General features: G+C 43.5%; 1 protein-coding gene across 1 annotated transcript in view; it reads left to right on the forward strand.

Moving 5' to 3' along the window:
- GREB1L (GREB1 like retinoic acid receptor coactivator) overlaps positions 1-19,115 on the forward strand; it is a 273,408-nt gene that overhangs the window by 187,971 nt on the left and 66,322 nt on the right. Inside the window, exons 8-15 of the mRNA XM_055126772.1 lie at positions 22-150; positions 1,811-1,927; positions 2,663-2,782; positions 4,549-4,686; positions 7,523-7,708; positions 13,057-13,383; positions 14,854-14,982; positions 15,463-15,597. Of these exons, the coding sequence (XP_054982747.1) occupies positions 22-150; positions 1,811-1,927; positions 2,663-2,782; positions 4,549-4,686; positions 7,523-7,708; positions 13,057-13,383; positions 14,854-14,982; positions 15,463-15,597 (1,281 nt within the window). The remainder of the gene's footprint in view (positions 1-21; positions 151-1,810; positions 1,928-2,662; positions 2,783-4,548; positions 4,687-7,522; positions 7,709-13,056; positions 13,384-14,853; positions 14,983-15,462; positions 15,598-19,115) is intronic.

Here is a 19,115-nt window from a genome sequence, read left to right on the forward strand (position 1 = left end):
GTTTTGTCTTTTATTTTAAAGATTCCCCAATTCTCAATCCAGCTAATTCTGCAATCAATTTAAGTGGCGCTCAGGACCTGACCCGGAACAAGAATGTTGTGAAGCCACTGGCTTTATCTTTGCAGGTTGTGGGGAAGACTTTTGCTGCAGGTGATGTTTCCTTCACTTCTATTTGTTCTGCAAATACGGAGTTTACAAGAGAACTTAGTAGGAAAAAACAGAAGCTGTCTTTGCCAGTGGATGCTAGAAGTAAGCTCCCTCTACTGATGTGTATGGTCATAGAGAACTTTGTGTTCTCTGTGTTCCAATCAGAAGAGAAAATGGATAGAATTTGGCACAAAATCCTGAGAAAGTAGATTGACTCTGTTAAAGAAATACTTCTTGGGTATCTGCTATGATGAGAACTGGAGATACAAAGACAAATAAAGCTAAATACCTGCGCTCTCTGTATTGTAACCTTATAGAGATGACCTACCACAGCTGTTTCCATGACCCACAATAAATACAGTATACCTGGCAACCTCATAGGAAGGGGCTTGTTTTGAACTATAAGAAGTTACTCACTATATATTGGGGCTGGAGCAATAGCACAGCGGGTAGGGCGTTTGCCTTGCACTCGGCCAACCCAGGTTCAAATCCCAGCATCCCATATGGTCCCCTGAGCACCGCCAGGGGTGATTCCTGAGTGCAGAGCCAGGAGTAACCCCTGTGCATTACCGGGTGTGACCCAAAAAGCAAAAAAAAAAAAAAGAAGAAGTTACTCACTATATAAAAGAATGAGATACTAATGCTTCAAATTCAGAGAAAAACAGGAGAGACGTTGAAATGAAAGGAAAGTAGTGGCATGATGTGTTCAGTAGCTTCCAACAATTGGGACTTGTTAAAGCCTTAACATGTGAAACTGAGGAGAGGTAAGTGAAAAGGCCCTCACTTCTTAATCCTGTTGATTAAAAGAGATTTATGGGACATTGAAGCAAAATTGAATGTGTAGCTCTTTTTTGAATTCCTGCTTGCACAAGCCAACTTTAAAAAAACTTCCAAAATAACAGGGCAATTTGAAATTTGACAGGCTATTTGATATTTTAAAACTGTTAATTATTCATTTCTGGGTTTGTGTATAGTAACACTATTACAAGTTATGTTTTTGATTCCTTTCCTTTAGAAACCTGTACAGAAGTATTTGTGGATGAAATAATATGATAAATGAATTCCCTTCAAAATAGGGGCTAGAGCGATAGTACAGTGGGTAGGGCATTTGCCTTGCACTCGGCCAACCCAGGTTTGATTCCCAGCATCCCATATGGTCCCCCGAGCACTGCCAGGAGTAATTCCTGAGTGCATGAACCAGGAGTACATCCTGTGCATTGCTGTGTGTGACAGCAAAAAAAAAAAAAATGTAACAAAATAATCCAGAGCCTGTACATGTGTTTGAGGGGGAGAGATAAGGAGTATAGGTAAAGTAAGATTGATCATGGATAGTGTGAGACCTGAGATGCTCAGCAATCGAACACTTACCTTGTACTAACCTTGTACATGTGAGGTCCTGGGTTTAATTCCTGGCAACACACACACACACACACACACACACACTATTGGCCATAAGTACTGATTGATATTTATTGTTGATAAATATTGAAGCTGGTGGTTGATTAGATCAACCACTGATCTGGTGGTTGGGATTAGTTTTATACAATTGGACTGGGCCAGTTGAGCTTCCTTTGCGTCCTGAGTCTGAGGTTTGTCATACGGTTGCAGAGTCACAGAAAGCAGTGAGCTGTCGCCTGTGTCTGAGTGACTCTCTCTACTACAGATGCTGCTAATGGGAACAGTAGCCATGGCGGGAAGAACGGTGCATCCAGCTCCACTCCAGCCCGTCCAGGCAATTACTCCTTGTCACCAAGACCTAACTATGCACCCGGAGACCAAGGTAATACCCTCCTACAATTTTGACATAAGACATTAATTACTAAAGAAGTGCTATAATGTTTGAAACAGTGGATTCATCTGAATGAATCAGTCTTTCCTTAGCTTGTCATATGTTTGGAAAGCTGATGACTGATGTGAATGGAAATGATCAAATTTCTTGATGATACCAGAAGGATGAGTCTAGCTTAGAAGTAAGATTTAAACAGATGTCTAAGATATGTTGAAAAACTATGAACTTTGCTGACCAAAGTAAGAGATTCAAAATTCCTCTTGTTGTGCAGCTTTAGGCAAATGCAAACTTTCCCTTCTTCATCTACCAAATCAGTGTATCAGGGGATGGAGCAAAGGTACAGTGGGTAGGGTACTTGCCTTGCACATAACTGACCTGGTTCTGTCCCCAGGACCCCATAAGGTCCCCCCAGAATCTAGTACTGATTCCCTGAGTTCAGAGCCGGGAGTAAGCCCTAAGCAAAGCTGGCTGTGATCTCAAGAAAAAATTTGGTATTTCAGTACTCTTGTCATGTAACTTAACTGAACTTTAATAGAATCAAATTAGATGAAGTAATCTGGTAACAGCCTGCAGATGTTAGGTGCTGTTAGTATGACTTTGTTTCACTTTATCTTTAGAGTGACTCAGGCTTTTGAAGTCTAATCAGATGAAGGATTCTATGTTACTTGACTTTATTCCTTTCTTCCACTGCTAAGGACAAGATTCATCACTCTCTTTTGTCTTCAGCTACCATGTTCATATCGGGGCCACCAAAGAAACGACACCGAGGATGGTATCCTGGGTCACCCGTCCCTCAACCTGGTCTAGTTGTACCTGTTCCTGCAGTTCGCCCTCTTTCAAGAACTGGTAAAATTTCAACAGAATATGAGTTCTGAATTTTCTTAAATTAGTGAAAGCGTCTTCCACCCCTACTATTACCCTAGGTCTGTGAGGGTAAATTAATTTCCGTAACCAACCATGTACCCAGTATTATATAAGGATATGAATTATAGCTAATATATTTTGTTTTTGAGTATACCTGGCAGTACTCAGGACTCAGTCCTGACTTTGTGTTCAGGAATAACTCCCAATGGTTCTCCACGGTCCTTGTGTGGTGCTGGGAGCCAAATTAGAATCATCCTTGTACACGGCAAACACCTTAACCCCCATGGTACCTCTCCGGCTCCACTTTTGTGAAGCTGTGGCCCTTTGGTGCTTATGGTTTTATGTTCAAACCCTTACATATATACTGTGCGGTAGTAAATAGTTAGACCAACTCTAAGATATACACAGGTTCTTTAAACTAGTTTTTCTGTTTTGGCCTGAGAATATAACTCATGCTTTCCGGAGTTTATGCTTCCCATTTATGAGGTCCTGGGTTTGAGCCACAGTCTAAACAAATAGAAAAGTCTTTTGACTTTCCATGTTGGCCTCTGACCACAGAACTAAGGTTAGAACAAGGGGATCAAGGATAGTATAGAGGAGTGAGGGGTCCAGTGGGAGTGGGAAGGAATAATGACACAAGGATGGTGGGCATGTTGTGCTGGCATACATTTTGAGTGAGAGATTGTTCTTCTAAGCAAATAATTTGTATAGACTAGCGGTAACTTAAGAGAAAAAAGAGAAAGCTTTATTTGTTTAAATAATTTTAAATGTTACATAGAAATATTGTATACAGGAACCAGAGCTATATACAGTGGGTAGGGAATTTGCCTTGCATGTGACCAAGCTAGGTTTGATTCCTGGCATCCTCTATGGCCCTTGAGAACATCTAGGAATGATTCCTAAGCACAGCGCCCAGAGTAACCCCTGAGCCTCCCCAGGTGTGGCCCAAACAAACAAAAAATTATGCCAGAATTTCACTGGGCTATCTCTGCATAGTACTAACTGTGATGGGCTGCTTCTTCTTCTTCACACCCTTGTCTACTTTTCACATTTTCTGTAATGAGTGGCTATGCCTTGGTAATCTAAGAGTGTGGGACTGGCTGGGATGTGAGGAGATAAGTTGTGAAACAATTTAAATAATTGGATACGGGGAAAAACCTAAAAGAAAAACCTATCAAAATGCTAAATAGTACTTATCTTCATATGACACTATTGTAATTGATTTTTCTTTTCTCAATTCTAATTTTATACAATAAACACAAAACACCTTAATTTCTAAAACATGTTTTTAAGAGTATTAAACCTGTCATCCTTGACCCCAGTATTTAGAAAGGAGAAAGACAGAGAAGGAAAGAAATCTAGGGAGGAAGGAGAGAAGGGGAAGTGATAGGTAAACAGGCATCAGGCCTTCAGTTATACTGTGATGTGGGCGAGCCATCTATCCAAAACACAGACTCCACAACACCAAAAGCATGAGATCTAAGCTGCAGCCTCTGAAACTTTGTAATGTGCCTGTCAAGGTGACAGGCAGGGGAAGGGTGGAGGTTGGGGTGGGGAGGGAATATGTGAACACTAGGGGAGGGAAGTTGATCACGGTGGTGGGATTGGCATTGAAATATTTTATACTTAAAATTCAACTATCAATAACTTTGTAAATCACAAAATAAAATGGTAATGCATTCGACCTGAACTGTATTTCATTTAATTTTCATGTTAATCCTTCTTACCAAACAACTTTTTTTTTCCAGAGTCTCTTTTATCTGCTCCAGTTTCACAGACTCCATTAACTGGAATTTTACAACCTCGACCTATTCCTGCAGGGGAAACTGTGATTGTTCCTGAAAATTTGCTGAGTAATTCCGGAGTTAGACCAGTAATTCTGATAGGTAAGACCAAAGAATTCCAGGTTGCCTTTGTCCGCTGGAACATAAGACTGTATCTTCCTTTCACACTTACTTATGAATGTATTCATTAATCCATGTACTGATTCTTTTAGCTTTTGTTGGATAGCTCCTTAATGGGGTATTCAACCTGTGAACAGAAATTAGGAACATGAGGAGGCAGCTGTTTAAGTGGGAAGCTGTTTAAGAACATACGTGTTACGTTCAAGTACATAATAATCACAGCACTCTGGGAAGGAGCTGCTGAGGTTCACCACCAAGAATCACAGGTTCAAGGGCTGGAGCAATAGCACAGCGGGTAGGGTGTTTGCCTTGCATGTGACCGACCCAGGTTCGATTCCCAGCATCCCATATGGTCTCCTGAGCACTGCCAGGAGTAATTCCTGAGTGCAAAGCCAGGAGTAACCCTTGTACATCGCTGGATGTGACCCAAAAAACAAAAACAAACAAACAATCACAGGTTCTGAGAGAAGTGCCTGAAGGAGATCTGAGAAGAGTTCTCTGAGGTCATGTTTCTATGAGGTTGCAAAGGCTGGGCAAGAGTGGACAAGGGAAGAGACAGTAATTTCCTATTCAAGGGACTCAAACAACAGGAAGAAGAAACAAGCAGGACCAGCTGACAGCCTCGCCCAGAAGAACCAAGAGTCAGGCCCATAATCACAGATCTGAACCATGAAGTGTTTGTAACTAAGGAGTGTCAGTCTTTCTGAGCTGTCATTACTACCCTTCATGAGCGTGAGTCTAAGGTGTCTGTAAGCAGAAGTATAGAAATTTAGGGATCCCTGGGTTCTAAAACGTGGTCCCTTTTATGCCCACATCAAGAGTACCCTCATTTGGGCTCCCTGAGGAAGAGACAGCCCTCTTAACCTTCAGACCTGCGTTTCTAAGCCAGGGGCTATATATTGCAGGACTCCCTGGGGTATCCCAAGGGGGGCAGAGGTGAAAATCGCAAGAATAGGAAATATGGTGCATAACTGGGCGGCCCAGTTGGTGAAAGTAGGGTCAAAGGAAGGAAGCATGGCTGGGAGGGTGCTGGCCTTGGAGAAGACTGCGATGCTGTTCTAAACTGACCCGGAGGTGTTAATTAAGCCTCACAGCCCCTGGGGTTCTTCTGTGAAGTGTTCCCTGCGCCTGTGGTTGGCTTGAGTTCCTGAAGCTGGTTGTTATCAGGCAGCGCTCTCCACAGCTCCTATACGGCACTGCTGCAAGCCCAGTTGTTCAACAATTCAAATTCCATATGATCAGTGAGTTCTTATGGAGCAGTGGAGCGTGGTCCAAACTAAGCCTTAGAAAGATACATATGTGGTATATGAAAACCTTTGGTGTGTACCATTTAGAAAGACACACGGAAAATTATCACATAACCAAGATGACATGTTTTCAAGCATATCTTTGTCCCATCTATTTCTGAAATAATTTGAAGCTGTTCTCCTGACATTTAGAAAGAGAACATTAAAAAAAAATATTAGTTAAAAGAGCAAAAGACATACTTTGATTTTGTTGCTGATTAATGAGTACAGCCTTAGAGTTCATTTTTTTTGGTTTTGGGTTTTTGGGTTTTTTTTTTGCTTTTCGGGTCACACCCAGCAATGCACAGGGGTTACTCCTGGCTCTACACTCAGGAATTACTCCTAGCGGTGCTGGGGGACCATATGGGATGCTGGGAATCAAACCCAGGTCGGCCACGTGCAAGGCAAACGCCCTACCTGCTGTGCTATCTCTCCAGCCCCTAAAGTTTTTGTTTTTGTTTTTGTTTTTTAAAGAAAACCTCGGGAGTGAAACATGTCTTTTTTTTTTTTTGAAACATGTTGTCTTTTGACCTTGTTTGAAAGTAAACTTGAGGAATGTTACCAGAAAATACATTCTTTTAAGATTTATTTTTATTTTGAGCCACGCCTACCAATGCTGGGCGGCCATTCCCAGTGCAGTGCTCAGGAGCCCTTCCTGGCAGTGCTGGGGACAGAGTACAGGGCTCCTACATGCAAAAACAAGCATTGCAGCCCTTTAAGCCATCTCCCAAACCCTGGTTTTTATCATTATTATTACTTTGACTATTGTCATTTTTTTCTCCCTTCCCTTTCTGCTCTTGATGTTGTGCTGTCAGGGCTCACGCCTGCCTTCTGTGGTATTTCCCGCTGGTCGCAGTGCTTGCATACCTGCTCACTGCAGGCGCAGGGGTGAGCAGGGCCAGGGGGAGCTCAGTTAGCTGTGGTCCCCCCTGAGGGCCCCCCCCCCCCGTCTTGCTCACACACATGCTTAGCAGACTTTGTTTCTGACTGCAGTGTTTGCAGCATCTTTAGTTGTGGCACTCTCTCCAGGTAACACATACATGTGAACTCTGGCTCTGTCTCACAGCTAGCTCCTAGCCGCATGCAGCCTGCTGCAGCCCTGGACCCTGCTCTTGGGTAGCCCCAGGAATCGGACTCATGACATCCTGCTTGCAAATCAGATTCTTTTAGCCACTGAGTCATTCCCTAGAAAGTACTTTATTGCCACAGTCTTTTATAAAGAATACAGCTCATTTGAGAAAGGCTCACCAGTCCAGTCCTCAGTGGCAGAGATGTCATACTAACATACATTCCTTCTGGGAGACCCAATGACAATATAACTGGAGTTCTTGTTTCCTGTCCATCTGGTTTAATAATGTCAGAGTAGAATTTGGAACACTCAACTGTGTCACTCAGATTGACATATCTGAGTGATTTGAAGATATTTGAGGGCAGGGGACTTTGGGTTTTGCCTCTTGGAGACTAGTTGATCTAGAATACATGGTTGAAGCTCAGAAAATGTTGATCATTCCTGACCTGCTTCTGTTGGACAGGCTATGGCACTTTACCCTATTTCTATGGAAATGTTGGAGATATTGTTGTGAGTCCTCTGCTGGTGAACTGCTACAAGATTCCACAGTTGGAAAACAAAGATTTGGAACAATTAGGGTTGACAGGTAGCCAGCTCCTGAGCGTGGAAAATATGATTCTCCTGACCATACAGTACCTTGTGCGGCTGGGTAAGCTATTTCCACTAATCATTTGTTGGTGAAAATGTGATTGTTTTAATAATATACCGTTTTTCCTTCCCCTACTGCCTTACATTCATCAGCCTTTCTTATCTCACTCTCCCTCTTTTACTCCTAACATTCTTTTCTTTTCTTCTTCTTTTTTAAATTTTTATTAGTGAATCACTGTGAGGTAGCTACAGACTTACAAACTTTCATACTTGCGTTTCAGTCATACAATGGTCGAGTGCCCATCCCTCCACCAGTGCCCATTTTCCACCACCAATGGTCCCAGCATCCCTCCAACCACCCCCACCCTGTCCTCCCTCCACCCCACCCCACCTCTGTGGCAGGGCATTCCCTTTTGCTCACTCGCTCTCTCTACTTTTGGGAGTTGTGGTTTGCAGTAGAGGTATTAAGTGGCCATCATGTTCGGTCTGTAGTCTACCTCAGTCCAAATCTCCCATCCCCAGCGGGCCCTCCTAGCACCCTTTACTTGGTGGTCCCTTCTGTATCTGAGCTGTCTTTTTTCCCAGCATTCGAGGCCAGCTTCTAAGCTGTGGGTAATCCTTCTGGTACTTATCTCTACTATTCTTGGGTGTTAGTCTCCCATCACTCCTAACATTCTTTTTCTTCCACCTCATATTGGTGTTTCCCTTGCTCTCTTTCCTTTCATCCACTCTCTCTTTCCCCACCCCCACCCCCACCCCCATTTGTCCCTCCCATATACTCTTTTCTTGCTTTGTGCGTTGCGCCTTAGGAGAGAGAAATAGCTCCACCTAGTGCCCGGTCTCTCGGGACAGTCCTGAGGGTTCCAAAGCAGTGGATGGAGATAGGACTGAGGGCTGCACCCTGGGCAACCTGGCCAAGCCACTTCCCCTGAAGTTCAGCAGACGCAGCCTTTGCCTCAGACAATCATTTTGCAGTTTTCTACTTCACCTTTTTATCTTGCTTATGTACACTCCCTGCACCCATTTTTGTGGAAACCTTCTGCTGCATCTCTTTCAAGCTGTCACAGAGAGCTTTCCCTCACTGTAACTGCCTGGAAGGTTCCCTAGGCCCAGGGCAAGGAGATTCACAGGTCGTGAACCCTTTGTTTCCCCCATTGATGCATCCTCCCAAGCCAGGGTGGAGTGTGCGGGTGCCCTGACAATGCTCTGGAGGCTCACCTGCATTTACATGGCAATGTCCTTTATTTTGCAAACTGCAGGGCATCTACTATGCATATTAATTATACTCCCTCCAGGACTTCCAGCCACTGGTCTACCTAGAAACATTCTGTAAAATTACACATTAAAAAAAGTTTTCTTCTCTTGAGATGTTTTTTCCTTATGTAGCAGGATTCTATTTATTTATTTTTATTGATTTAGTAATGATTTACTGTACCATATAATGTTAGAGGAATAACTTGAACTCTTATTTGTGGTGAATTTTTTGATGTTTAGAGATACTTTGGTGTTAAATAGTAGCATTGTGCTAACAATGGGCGGGAAAGAAAGGTTCAGCAGGCCTGAGTTCTCCTTATAGCATTTGCTCTAACCTGGGCATTCCCCCCCCACCCCGCCCCTCACACCAACACCCCAAGCCAGCTTTCACACCGGACTGGCCTTGATACAGACTTTTGAAATCTGCAGTGCTCCATGAACCACACTCATGATGACCTTTAACTTGCTAAGCATGCTTACTAGTAGCTGATACAATTATGAAAATCTTGGGTCTGTAGTTCATTTCTTGTTGTAATGTTATTTTATTTTATTTTATTTGTTTTTGTTTTGGGGCCACACCCAAGGATGCTCAGGGGTTATTCCTGGCTCTGAACCCAGGTAATGGTGCTTAGGGGACCATATGGGATGCTAAGGATCAGTCCCAGGTTGACTGTGTGCAGGGAAAGCACCCTACCCACCATGCTATCAATTTGGACCCTTGTGTTATAATTTTGTTTGTTTTTTGTTGTTTTTTTTTTTTGCTTTTGGGGTCACACCTGGCAATGCACAGAGGTTACTCCTGGCTCTGCACTCAGGAATTATTCCTGGTGGTATTTGGAAGACCATATAGGATGCTGGGAATCAAACCGGGGCTGGCCGCATGCAAGGCAAATACCCCACCCGCTGTACTATTGCTCCAGCCCCCACCCCACCTTGTGTTATAATTTTATTTATTCATTTTGGTAGCCTCCACGGTGCTCAGGAGTTGCTGCTGATTCAGCACTAGCCGGGTCCCCTTAGCAGTACTAGAGGTCTCCAGGGTCCCACCAGCAGTGTTTGCAGAACCACGTGGTATACATGGTACTAGACCCAGTGATGCCCATTTGGTGCCCATCAGCAGTGTTGGGGACAAGGGGCTATGAGGGACCAGGATCAACTCAGAGCCTCATGCTAGGCATGTGCTCTACTGCTGGAGCCATGTCCTGGCCCTAACAGTTTACATGTAGTCTCAATTTTATACATTGGAACTCCTGCCTCTCAACCACTAACTCTGCTGTCCTTGACTATTTTTTTTTTGCCTTTAAGCATCTTGAAGAAAACAGTAAGAATATTTCCACAGAGATTATAGATAGGATATTATAGTCTATCAGATAGTATATTTTTGCTATCTGTTATAGATGTTTAGGAAAATAAACCCAAACTTCTAGAATGGCAGGTCTAATAGCTGTAGTCTGATGGTCCACTTTTCGGGGGGCGGAGGGGAGAAAAAAGAAGCAGCAAAAAAGAAAAAGCAAAATGCTTCAGAATAAACAGGCACACTCCACTACAGGTACTAAAAATATTACTCCGTCATTTCACAATCTGAAAATCTTTTCAGTAGATAATGAGGCCAGCCCATTCAGAGATTCTTGTATGAATCTCTTAACAGAGAGATTAAGAGTCTGTTAAGATCTTTTCTTTTTTGATTAAGGTGACTATATTTGAAAAGCCATCAGATCTGAGTTACTGCAGGTGAGCACTCAAAAGGAAAAATTACTCTTGCAAAAAGTGGAGAAAAATGTTCCTGCAATTTAGCTGTAGAAGCAGAGAATGAAGAAATAATGGGAGGTGATTGGAAGAAGGATTTCACTAAGAATTCTCCTATCTCATTTAAACTTTGATACATTTTTCTCCATTTTTCATTTCCTAATAGTAATCCAGCCATATCTCTATAACATTGAGTTTTTTGTTTTGTTTTGTTTTGTTTTTCCTTTTTGGGTCGCACCTGGCGATGCACAGGGATTACTCCTGGCTGTGCACTCAGGAACCACCCCTGGCAGTGCGCAGGGGACCATATGGGATGCTGGGATTCAAACCCGGGTCGGCTGCGTGCAAGGCAAATGCCCTACCCGCTGTGCTATTGCTCCAGCCCCTAAAATTGAGTTTTAAGACAACAGAAAATGCTGTGAACACGTTTAACTATTTCACTTTCTTACTTGATTTTATATTTAAAATTAGCTATGCTGCCTCATAGACTATGTTACTCCACTCTGGTTTGGAGCAGGTTTCATGCACATATCTGTTACCAGTCTCTAAGCTTTAGGTTGTCTGTGAGAGTAAGCAGGAGATAGAGACCACATGCATTGAGCTATTGTTTGCTCTAATCGAAGAATGTTTCAAACTGATAACCACTGGGCCGAAGATAGTACAGTGGGTAAGGTGCTTGCTTTGCATGCAGCCTGTCCAGGTTCAATCCCCAGCATCCCATATGAACCGTAAGCTCTCCAGGAGTAAGCCCTAAGCACTGCCAGGTGTGGCCCAAGACCCAAATAAATAAATAGACAACAATCTTCCAATATCTGATAGTACAGATTGATTCACTCTCAGGCATACTAGTGTGTACTAGTGACCTAACAAACATGATACCGATACGATAAAACTATCAGAAGCCCAAAATGACAAGAATGCCTCCCCTTTGCTCTAGCAAGGGATTGGGGTGCACTTGGAAAACAGAAGCCCAACGTGATCTTTCTTTCCTTCCTTCTTTCCCTGCATGAAGAAGGGGAACGTCCCTTCTAATTTTACTCTCCTACTACCCTTCCACACTGCCCCGAAGATCTGATTTCATTCAGAATTTCCTTTTAAGGTGTGTATATGATTTGACTGTTCCTGTTCTGAAAATATGCCTACAACCTTTCTTGATCTCTTTCCTAGAGTAGGCAGGCCGGGTTCGAGGAAAGACCCTTGGATCCATATTCCAGGAAGGAAGTGTCTCACCTTCCCATATAGAGCTCCACTTCCTTTTTTCTTATTCTTCCACATAGGACTTTATGCCCCAAGTACTGAGGCTGTTGTTGGATCTCAAAATCAACAAGAATCAAATCTCACATTCGCAGAGCAAAAGAAATGACACTGAATAATAGGAGCAAACATGGGTTCAGGATAAACTAAAAGTAATGTCACACTTGTGTCACTTGGGTGTCATCAGTGACTTAACTTGTTTTGTTCTAAAGACTGAGTTTCTAAGGAGAATAAGAGAAACAACATTCCCCCAAGATCAGGGACCACAGGTCACCCTTGTAAGCCTGGCCATAGCCACAGTGTTGGAGAGATGATTTATTTAACAGCCCAGAATGCTGGACGAAAACTAAATGATAAGAAAATTATCTATCTGGGGGAAATATTAGGTTTCCTAAATATAAGTTGGAAAATAATGGAACTTAATTTTCCTTTATACAGTTTTCCAAAAGTTGATATAGAGATATATTAAAATATTTTTCCAAGTACCTATGAATAAAATGAGAAATGAGTGAAACCTAAAATCCATTACATACCAGTAGATTGATTAGCTTCTTATGTAACCGTGTCCATGATGCCAAGTTTAATAGGTCAAGTAATATGCCACTTGCAGTGACCATGTTCCCAGGGTTTCAGTGGAATTGATACTATTTGTGAATGCATCCCCTTTTAAAAGTACCAAGGTCTGATGAAAGAACAACAGAAAGCCGAGTATTTTCTTTTTTAATACTGAAGCAGAGAGAAAAGAGAATAGGTCATTTCATAATGGGAAACAATTAATAGGAGTCTGTACTTGGGGCCCCTACAGGGAAAGGAGCTTATTTCCCAATGCGAGCAAAGTGAGTTTAGAAGTGGTGTGTTTATGGGGCTGGAGTGATAGCACAGCGGGTAGGGCGTTTGCCTTGCACTCGGCCAACCCGAGTTCGATTCCCAGCATCCCATATGGTCCCCTGAGCACTGCCAGGGGTAATTCCTGAGTGCAGAACCAGGAGTAACCCCTGTGCGTCGCCGGGTGTGACCCAAAAAGAAAAAAAAAAGTGGTGTGTTTGTACATGTCAGTTGTGTGTGTGTCTGTGTGTCTGTGTTTCTGGCTGTGATTGAAATCATTCTCTTTCATATAGGTCCTTTGAATTTTCAAAATCATTCTCTTTCATATAGGTCCTGATCAGATACCTCTCAGGGAAGAATTTGAGCAAATCATGCTGAAAGCGATGCAGGAATTTACTCTGAGAGAGAGAGCCCTGCAGATGGGTGCGCAGTGTGCACCTGTGTCCCCAGGACAACTCCCCTGGCTCGCAAGATTAATTGCCAGTGTGTCTCAAGACTTGGTTCACGTGATTGTGACTCAAAACTCTTTGGCGGAGGGCATTTCAGAAACATTGAGGACTCTCAGTGAAATTAGACACTATCAGAGGCTACCAGATTATGTTGTGGCAATTTGTGCATCAAAAATCAGAGGGAATGAATTTTGTGTGGTAGTATTAGGTGAGTAACTTTTGTTGTTTTAAATTTATTCATTCAGTCATCTGTCCACTTAAAAATATTTATTGGGTGTCTTGATATCATTATAATTAATCCATGGGTGTTATTGCCCCAATTAGGGTTCTTCCTCCTAATTTTAATTTTTCCTTCTTTCCTCAGATACCAGGTTTTCATAGCTCCTAGCTTGGCTGATGTCCCTGTCAGCTGGCTATGTGAGCATAATTTCAAAGCACAGCCTAGTAACAGATACCCTTGTCTCATGTAACTTCTGTCCTTAAAAGGTTCTGGAAATGTTAACCACTCTAGCATGTGATAAAGCTATTGCCACAGGTGGCTTAAGCCAGTTAGTCAGATTTGCCAGCATCTCAGCTCATGTTTACCTCTTCACCCAAGATACATAATATTATAACATTGACCGTAAGGAGAACTTTCAAAAACTTGGCACATCACATAATGCATTTTTATTTCCTGTGCTAATTTTCTATCAGACATTGTCCTGCATAGCTATTTGGACCAGTTTGCTTTCTTCTCTCTTGAATGACTCTCACTTCTCCCAGCCTACAAGGCTAAGCCCTCTTACTTCAGTAAAACCCTGCTTGCCCTTCTTGCTCTTTCAGAAAATCTCAGCAAAAAAAAAAAAAGTTTGATACAGTAGTTATTTGCATTTGCAAAACTCAACTTGATAAAAATCAGCTTATATTTTTAAGACTAACAGTTTTATTGACCTTGCAAAAGTTTATCCTTCATTTTTAAGTGTTCTTCCCAGGTCTTTCAATACATCGATGGTAGTTTTCAATGAAAACCATACAGTATGTTATTTTTCCCCTGGTCACGTAACATTATTATATAAACATCTTTTGTTTTAAAGTGTCATTTTATATGCTGTGTAATAGTTCCTTTTTATATGCCTTATGTGGGTATTTTTGTCTGTTTATTATCTTTTTTGATGGGAGGCAGTGTTCCAGTGCATTGGGGACCACAAAGGGTATCCCGCTGATTTTTGAAGAGCCACACTGTATCAGGGATCAAACCCAAGACCCTGAGCTGTCTGGCAGAATAGCTGACATCTAAATCTTACATCTGAGATATATATATAGTATATATACCTATTGTATATAATAATAGGTCTCATTCCCCTGACCCTGAAAGAGCCTCCAATCATTGGAAACGACGAGTAAGGAGAGGCTGCTAAAATCTCAGGGCTGAATACAGTGATGTGTGTGTTATATACATACACACACACACACACACACACACACACATATATTATGTAATTGTATATTATATCTCTGATATTGTATGCCAGACATGCGCACCAGCCCTCTGAGCTCTCTCTCTCTACCCTGTGCCTTAATTTCCTTATCCAGGCCCCTATAGCTCTATATTTTAGTTGTTTCCAATTTGTTGTTATAAATCATGTCTCAGTGAACATTTGTTCACTGGCACACTATCTCCTTTCCGTCTGTTCTGCAGGTCAGCATCAGTCCAGAGCGCTGGCAGAGAGCATGCTTACCACAAGTGAGTTTTTGAAAGAAATTAGTTATGAGCTCATCACAGGAAAGGTCAGTTTCCTGGCATCGCATTTTAAAACCACATCATTAGGTGAGTGGTGGAGCAACACTGCCAAACCCTAGCTGCATGATTTTTAGATTTTTAAATCTTGGCCTGTCAGGGAGATGAGTGTGGAGCATATGCCTCCCAGCTGACCCTTTGCTTTGCCCCGGTCTCTCCGAGTATTATCTTACTGCGCAGATTGGCCTCAGCTCAGCCACTGGCTTGTTATATGACCTTAAGCAATCCCTTCTCCCTGGCTTTTGATTTTCTAATGTTAAAAGGAGGAAAAAAATGGTGCTATCATGCCTGCTTTGGTTATTACAACCTCTTTGGTCAAGAGAAATCCAGTATGTGAAAGTATATAAATTATATACACTTATACTCTACAAACTACAAATGATATAAACAAGGATACCTCTGGAAGCCCAAACTTGAAGCCCTGAGACCATCAGTTGGGGCCGCCTGGGCCCCTGCTATGAACATATCTTTCCTTGTAATCTTATTTCCACTTTGTTATGTGGTCAATAGGCGACGATCTAGACAAGCTGCTTGAGAAAATGCAGCAAAGAAGAGGAGACAGCGTGGTGACCCCCTTCAATGGAGACCTGAATGAATGTGTGTCACCACAGGAGGCCGCTGCTATGGTTCCCATGCAAAACCTGGGTAATGTCACCTCAGCCCTTCGCCCAAGGGAGGAAATTGGTCCTTAGGAGAGACCTGTGGAAGTTGAGTCATTCTGATAGCATTTCATCATCTCGTGATGGATGGGGCTCCCATTTTCAATGCCTTATAATGTGTGACCTAGGTCAAAGGCCTGTACTGAGTTAATATTCTCCCCTTACCTTCCTCTCCGGGGCCCTTAGTGAACTTCTAACTCTGCTAACTGTGCCTCAAAAGCCGAAGGGACTCACCAAGGACTTCAAATAATTGCTTAAAAGAGTCTAGACCAGGACCCAAGAGATAATGCAGAGTTGGTAAGATACTTGCCTTGCCTGTGGCTGCTGCTGATGCCACAATTTCTCAGGTCTACCAGGGATCACAGAGGTCAGGAACAGCCCTTGTGCACCACCAGTGGTGCTCCTCTCCCCACAAAGTGGGGGTGGTGAGAGAGAGAGAGAGAGAAATCAGAGTTTCCCAGACTTACTCCACTTTTCAGAAAAATAATTTATGTCTCAACCCCACTGGTAACCTACCCTTTTAAGCAAACAGAAAGTGCCCCCAATTGCACATGAGGCTACTATGCCCCCCACCCCTCAGGATATTTCCTGGGCCTTTCAGGAAGTGGGTGTTGCCCATTCTGAGAAATACCCATCTAGACCAGCATCTTCTGCCTTTCAACATCTACAGCCAGAGCCTGTGTACAGGCAGTGCATACTGGCCAGAAACCCGCAGTTATAACCAAGGCAGCCGACCGGTGGTTTTCTACCTTTCTGCACCTGAGGCTTGCGTTGTTTGCAGACCAGTGGTTAAGAACACTGTCTAGCCCATAGACCATGCGAAGGGCTCCTGGATTCCTTTGGGTTCAAATTCCTTCCCCTACTTTCTGATTGATAGGGACAACACAGGAAAGAACAGAAAAAAAGAGCAGGAGAAAGAAAGATATGAAACAGATCCATTCAGCTGCTGCTGACAGCCTTCTGGCCTTCACTTGCTCGGAATGCATCATATTAAGATTGCCTCAGCAATGAAAGGAGCCTGGCTTGACAACAGCTTACTCAGGAAAATAGATTCAAATACAGAAAAAGATTCTTCTGACTTACAGATTTTATTTTGTAATGACGGGATTGTCCAAATCATAGGTTCCCATACTTCTTTGGTCTGCTGCCCCAATATTATTTTCAGGAAATAAACCATTCAGTGTCCCCTAGAAATTGACCTTTTTATAATCAGACAAACAGGAAAAATCCACCCAGTTATAAGTACAGCTATACTGTATCCCTGGATACCCCTGCACCCTGCACCCCCCAAGCAGGCAGTATCCTCATGTTGGGAGACACTGATCCAGATTCTCTAAAATATGTTTATACTGTTTTGGACTTTTTGTTTGTTTGGGGTCCACACCTGGCAGTGCTCCAAGCTTACTCCTGGCTCTGTGCTTAAGGATCACTCCTGGAGCAGGTTGGGCCCATATGGGGTGTCAGGGATTGAACTTGGGTCAGCTGCATGCAAGGCAAGTGCCTTACCTGCATGTACTATCTCTCTGGCCCTGATTTGGACCATTAACAGATTTAAAGTATTTTATTTTTTTTTTCTTTTTTTTTTTTTTTTTATTGAATCACCAAGTGGAGGGTTACAAAGTTCTCAGGATTATGTCAGTTATACAATATTCAAATACCCCTTCCTTCACCAGTGCCCATCTTACATTCCCAACCCCCCCAGTCTATCTGCCGCCCCCTCCCACCTCCCTAGTCCCCACCCTTATACGTGATAGGTTTCACTTCATTTGCGCTTATCTCGATTACATTCCATGTTTCAACACACAACTCACTACCGTTGCTGGGGTTTCCCCCCAAAAAGAAAAAGACAGTCCTATTGCCAATGAGGCATTTGATAATTCTCCATTACTAAGCATATAGAGATATTAAGTCCTGCTGTTTGTTACATAACTTTTCTTTTTCCCCCTTGCCCCGCGCCACCGAGTTCACGCCTGTTTAGTAATCGCCACGCTGTCTGACAAAGGGAAAAAAACCCGAAGAGGATGGTTATTTCCCGTCATCAGCCGGCGTGGGGCTCTGGCTTAGTTGATAGTCTAGTAGGGTGTCTGGAAGCAGTTTCTGGAACCAAAGCTCTTGCGCTGATATCGGCTCCGGCTCGAGATACCACCAGCGTCCCGCTGGTCCATGTACCTAATTTTTCCCCTTATTTCCCATTCCCACGCCACCAGGTCTGTTTGCTTAATGGACATCACACTATGTTTGACACCACGCCACGTTTCTTCCCGAGAAAGAAGGATATTTCTTCTCAGCCAGCGTGGGGATATAGCTTAGTTCAGTCTAGAGAGATGGCTACCATTTTGATTGCCTTCAATATTTCAACCAAATACTTACTATTCTTGTTAGGAACACCCACAAAAGTCCGACCCATTAAGAAGGAACCATTACATACTGCTGATACTAAGATGACATTAAGTCGTGCGGCCGCGGCAGCGGCCGCGCGGTTTTGGGTTTCTGTCTAAAGTCCAGGGAGAAAGTTGAAGGAGAGAGAGAGAGAGATTTCCGCACGGGGGACCTGGCGGAAACTCTCAAGTCACATACTGCAGGTTGCTGGTGGGCTGCCGGTGTCCCAAGCAGCTCCGTCCTCTTCGTCAGTCATTCTGGGGGTGCGGGCGCGGAGAAATGGGAAAGCCCACGTGGCTGCACTCTCTTTAAGTGTCCGATGTGGGCGGAGACCGGTACTTCCCCGCCCTCGATCCCCCGCCAGCCGCGCCGCGCACTTGGGTGCGTCTCTCCATTTTGTGCTCAGAAGTGGGATAGATGCTGTGCTGTGCCCAGAGGCTGAGGGGAAGAGAGATAGATTAAAGAAAAAAAAAAAAGAGAAACGCCAGGCCCCCGCTCGGGGGACCTGGCGGAAACTCTCAAGTCACATACTGCAGGTTGCTGGTGGGCTGCCGGTGTCCCAAGCAGCTCCGTCCTCTTCGTCAGTCATTCTGGGGGTGCGGGCGCGGAGAAATGGGAAAGCCCACGTGGCTGCACTCTCTTTAAGTGTCCGATGTGGGCGGAGACCGGTACTTCCCCGCCCTCGATCCCCCGCCAGCCGCGCCGCGCACTTGGGTGCGTCTCTCCATTTTGTGCTCAGAAGTGGGATAGATGCTGTGCTGTGCCCAGAGGCTGAGGGGAAGAGAGATAGATTAAAGAAAAAAAAAAAAGAGAAACGCCAGGCCCCCGCTCGGGGGACCTGGCGGAAACTCTCAAGTCACATACTGCAGGTTGCTGGTGGGCTGCCGGTGTCCCAAGCAGCTCCGTCCTCTTCGTCAGTCATTCTGGGGGTGCGGGCGCGGAGAAATGGGCGATTTAAAGTATTTTAATTCTCAAGAGTGGTTATAGATTTCCCATGGATCTATCCTTGATTTCCTATTTAGGAAAGATTGCTTAAAGATATTTTTATGTCTCTTCACACTTCAAAATTTGCTAAGTTAAATTCTAAGTTACACCATCATTTAAGTATTAGTCTTTATGCATCTA

This window comes from Sorex araneus, chromosome 2 (genome assembly GCF_027595985.1).
Source record: "Sorex araneus isolate mSorAra2 chromosome 2, mSorAra2.pri, whole genome shotgun sequence".
NCBI classification, from domain to species: domain Eukaryota; kingdom Metazoa; phylum Chordata; class Mammalia; order Eulipotyphla; family Soricidae; genus Sorex; species Sorex araneus.